Consider the following 5000-nt stretch of genomic DNA (forward strand, 5'->3'; position numbering starts at 1 on the left):
TTCAGGAAAGCAGGAAACAGATATGATTATTTCCTGTAGTAGAGGGACGAAACTCCGGGCCTGTCACTCAAATCAGCCCACTTCACTTCACCAGCTGCTAACGTATTACCGGTATTATTCCCCTCTCTCTCTCTCTCTCTCTCTCTCTCTCTCTCTCTCTCTCTCTCTCTCTCTCTCTCGTTGTCAAAGCATGAGAGGGACCTTGACAAAGGCTGACAGGCCGAAACGTTTGGATTAAAATAAAGGAAAAAGAGACAGAGTGTGCGGCGACCAAGTTTTTCTTTTATATTATTTTATTATATTATATTATGTATCTTTATTAAATTATATTTTTATTTATAAAGCATGTTAGCATATCAACATCTCGTGTTGTCAAAGCATATTACTAATATTACTCTCTCTCTCTCTCTCTCTCTCTCTCTCTCTCTCTCTCTCTCTCTCTCTATCTCTCTCTCTCTCTCTCTCTATTTAATTTTATTTTCTCTCCCTCTGTTTCTCAGTGGTGTCCTGTGGGAACCCTGGTACTCCGCGGAATGCTCAGATCCAGTTCCATGACGGCCTGGTGTTCTCCCGCTCCATCACCTACGCATGCCGAGAGGGCTACTACTCCACGGGCCTCCTGACTCGCCACTGCACCGTCAACGGAACCTGGACGGGGAACATGCCCGAGTGCTCTGGTACAGTTCCGCTCTTCTCATATCCAGTCACTAGCGTTAGCATGAAACCCAGTATTATATCCAGTCACTAGCGTTAGCATGAAACCCAATATCATATCCAGTCACTAGCGTTAGCATGAAACCCAATATTATATCCAGTCACTAGCGTTAGCATGAAACCCAATATCATATCCAGTCACTAGCGTTAGCTTGAATCCCAATATTATATCCAGTCAGCATTAGCATGAAACATCTAAGACAAAATGTAAAAATGTAAAGACAATAAGATTACAGTATACCAGGGAGCCAATAAGATTACAGTATATATTCAGGAGCCAATAAGATTACAGTATACCCAGGAGCCAATAAGATTACAGTATATACTCAGGAGCCAATAAGATTACATTATATACTTAGGAGCAAATAATATTACGGTATATACTCGGGAGCCAATAAGATTAAAGTATATACTTGGGAGCCAATAAGATTACAGTTCTCGGGAGCTAGGGTGTGTTTTGTTGTTATGCAAAAGATCATTAGTAAATTAACTGTGCATGTACTCTCTCTGATTGTGAAGCAGTCTTCTGAAGAACTGTCAGATAGCAGCTGGTGATATGTTGTTTTGGGAATATGACATAAAGTGAGTGAGTAACAAAATTAGAACGGTCGGGCACGTAAGGCTTAAATGGTTAAATGAGAGTTGTACCCCTAATTGGGCCTCAGTCAGGACATATGCCACCCCTTTTCCTATTGCTTCCTATTGACCCTTATGGATGTGTGTGTATATTCATTTGTATCTCGGTGAGAGAGAGTGTGTGCATTTGTGTATGTATTTGTGTGTGTGTGTGTGTGTGTATGTGTGTGTGTCTGTGTGTGTGTGTGTGTGTGTGTCTGTGTGTGTGTGTGTGTGTGTGTGTGTGTGTGTGTGTGTGTGTGTGTGTGTGTGTGTGTGTGTGTGTGTGTATCTGTGTGTTTTGACCCTTTATATTTAAACTCTAGTTTGTCTAATGGACACATGCAGAACGTGAGCTGATAAAAAATGTGACTTTGTGCCATTTGTTAGTGTCACAGCTTTATTAAAGTGGCCCGACCCTTATTCATCTGGGACACGATCAGTCACACGATGCAGTCAACTAAGAGCCACCCTCTTTATTAACGACGCCTCCCCAATGCCCTCTCACCCCTCCTCCTGCATACCTCTCTTTCTCTTCCCTCACTCGCTCTGTTTCTCCTCCGTGTTTTTCTCTCTCACTCTATTCCTCCATCTCACCTTTCTCACCTGCTTTCTGTCTTTCTCTCTCCTCCGTACATCTTACCCTTGATCACTCTGTTTCTCCACCACTCCTTTCTCTCTCTCTCTCTCTCTCTCTCTCTCTCTCTCTCTCTCTCATCTTTCTTCATGCATCTTTCTCTTGCCCTCTCTATTTTTATACTCCTTCCCTTGTTCTTTTTTGTCTTCCTCATTCATGCCTCTTTTTGTCTCTCACTCTATTTCTCCACCACATCCTTGTCTTTCTTTTTTTCTTTCCTCTTCCTAAATTCCCCCCCCCCCCTCTCTCTCTCTCTCTCTCTCTCTCAAATTCAAATTCAAATTCAAATTCAAATTGGCATGACAAATAAGACATTCGTGTTGCCAAAGCAGTCATACAAAGTATGGAGGGAACATGGAATAAGACACAGAAAAGCTAAGTGTCTATATATATATATACACATACATAGACATAAGTGTACACTATATCACAGTATAACAATAACAACACAGAAACATAATATATACACACACATATACGTACATACATGTACAGATGAGCATAGCTTTAGAACAGGACAATATATATATATTCTCTATAGGGATAAGAATATAAATAAATGAAACAAAATAAAATTAAGTTATGCTAGAGTCTCTTATGACTTATGACAGTGTGAAATGTATCTTGCTGCTAGAGGGGCTGAATGTCCCTCTCCTGAAAGGATAGCCAGTTTTTCATGTGTGCCCATGGCTTCAAAGTTTGGGTAATATGTTTTAAGACTAGGGAAAGATGCATCTCATATGTCTTTATATTTATCACAGTGAAGAAGAAAGTGCTCCTCTGTCTCAACCTTCCCTGTCTGGCAGTGACCACATATTCTTTCCTCTTTGGGCAGCCAGGTTTTCCTGTGCCTGCCCGTTTCCACTGTAAGATTGTGGTCACTTAGCCTGTACTTGGTAAGGATCTGCCTCTGCTTCGTATCTCTGACAGAGGAGAGATACTCTGCCAATTTATATTCTCGATTTAGGGTCAGATAGAAATTCATTCTGCTTTGGCTGGTAGTTTGATTTCTCCAATGTTCCAAATAGTGTTCTTTTGCTTGTTTGATGACATTTTTGACACTAATTGCTGATTTAGAAGCAGTACTGGTCTGAGCATGTTGTATATTAGTGTTTGTTATGGAATTAGTGAGCTTCAGTACAAGTTGGCACAAGGGGCTCTTATCAGGGTTCAGTTCCTGGGTTTTTAGGGCCTCAAAATGGAGTGTATTTTTGGGACTTGATTTTAAGTGCATCCAGAATTTCAGTGCTCGTTTTTGGATAGGTATTGCCAATGGGTAACGGCCTAATTCTGCCCTACATGCATTGTTTGGTGTTTTTGTTTGGACTTTAAGTATAAATCGACAGAATTCTGCATGTAGGGCTTCTGTTGGATGCTTGTCCCATGCAGTGTAGTTATGCATGCTGAGTGAACCCCAGACTTCACTTCCATACAGCGCAATAGGCTGTATTATGCTGTCAAATAATTTGCACCAGATTGATATTGGTATATTTATATTGTAAAATTTAGATTTTATTGCATAGAGGGCTCTGTGGGCTTTTTCTTTGAGTGCATTCACTGCCATGCTGAAACTTCCTGATGCAGTAATGGCCAGACCGAGGTAAGTATACTGCATCGTGTGCTCTAGGGCGGTGCCACCAAGAGTGAACGTGTGTCTGTGTTCCTGACATCTGGGTTTCTTTTGAAAAATCATGACTTTTGTTTTTGTGGGGTTTACTGACAGGGCCCAGGTCTGGCAGTATTTTGCCAGTAGGTCCAAGTGTTGTTGGAGGCCTTGCTCAGAAGGGGATAGAAGGACCAGATCATCTGCAAAGAGCAGAAATTTGACCTCTGTGTTCTGGAGGGCGAGTCCAGGGCCTCTCTCTCTCTCTCTCTCTGTTTTAATAAAGGGGTGTTAAAACTCTCCATTCTCCATTTAAATTGAAACTGCAAAAGGCTCTGCTTTGGCATGACCATGACACAGTGCTCAGTGTTGCCAGATCATTTGGGTTTGGCTGCATACCACACATCAGATGGCTGAAAAAGGGAAGAGGAGGAGGAGGAGAAGAAAACAAGTAAACAAATGAACTAATAATACTAATCTCTCTCTTGCTCTCTCTCTCCTTCTCTCTCAATATTGGGAGAGGGGGATTGATGTTTTCATTTATTATTATTATTTTGTTTGAATGGGATGGTGTAAGCCTCGTTGATTGACATTTCGGTGTGCTCTCTCTCTCTCTCTCTCTCTCTCTCTCTCTCTCTCTCTCTCTCTCTCTCTCTCTCTCGCTCGTTCTCTCTCTCTCTCTCCCTCTCTCTCTCTCTCCCTCTCTCTCTCTCTCTCCCTCTCTCTCTCTCTCTCTCTCTCTCTCTCTCTCTCTCTCTCTCTCTCTCTCTATCCCCCTGTAGTGATTAACTGTGGGGATCCGGGTGTTCCTGCTAACGGGCTGCGGTTGGGAAGTGACTTCACGTACAGTCGCTCCGTCTCCTTCCAGTGTGTGCCCGGCTTCACCATGGACGCTGACCGCGCCTCCACCCTCGTCTGCACCAAGGACCGCACCTGGAACGGGACCAAGCCCCTCTGCAAAGGTACCGTACCGGGCCCCGGGTTCTGCACACAGCTGCCACGGAACCGCCACAGAACCGGCCATTAGGAATTAGATGTCACACTAGAGCAACAGAACAGAAACAGACACGCGTGACCCACATAAAACCCCTGCTGGACAAATAGCTAGCACTCTCCAGTCTCCAGGCATAATTATATATGCACTGTATCCTCGGCCGTGGCGCGAGTGGCTGGGGTACCTGCACTGTACGCCGGCGACCCGGGTTCGATTCCCGCCCCGTGGTCCTTTCCGGATCCCTACCCCCCACTCTCTCTCCCACTCGCTTCCTGTCATTCTCCACTCTCCTGTCTCATTAAAGGCATAAAAGGACTGAAAAAAATAAATAAATAATTGCATATGCACTGTATCCTCTGTCTGCGAACAAGCACATGGAGGTTGGAAAGGCTTATTCTGAAGTGACACACTGCGCATAAAGCAGCGCTAGTTATTAG

At 43.5% G+C, this 5000-nt stretch overlaps 1 protein-coding gene across 1 annotated transcript in view; it reads left to right on the forward strand.

The window, feature by feature from the left end:
- csmd2 (CUB and Sushi multiple domains 2) overlaps nucleotides 1–5000 on the forward strand; it is a 377005-nt gene that overhangs the window by 350736 nt on the left and 21269 nt on the right. The window contains exons 46-47 of the mRNA XM_076301508.1: nucleotides 501–677; nucleotides 4352–4531. Coding sequence (XP_076157623.1) covers nucleotides 501–677; nucleotides 4352–4531 — 357 coding nt within the window. The remainder of the gene's footprint in view (nucleotides 1–500; nucleotides 678–4351; nucleotides 4532–5000) is intronic.

Source organism: Alosa pseudoharengus, unplaced genomic scaffold (assembly GCF_046254945.1).
Source record: "Alosa pseudoharengus isolate Yale_2024_CS ecotype anadromous, Long Island Sound unplaced genomic scaffold, YU_APseudo_1.1 YU_APseudo_1.1_scf_23, whole genome shotgun sequence".
Lineage (NCBI taxonomy): Eukaryota > Metazoa > Chordata > Actinopteri > Clupeiformes > Clupeidae > Alosa > Alosa pseudoharengus.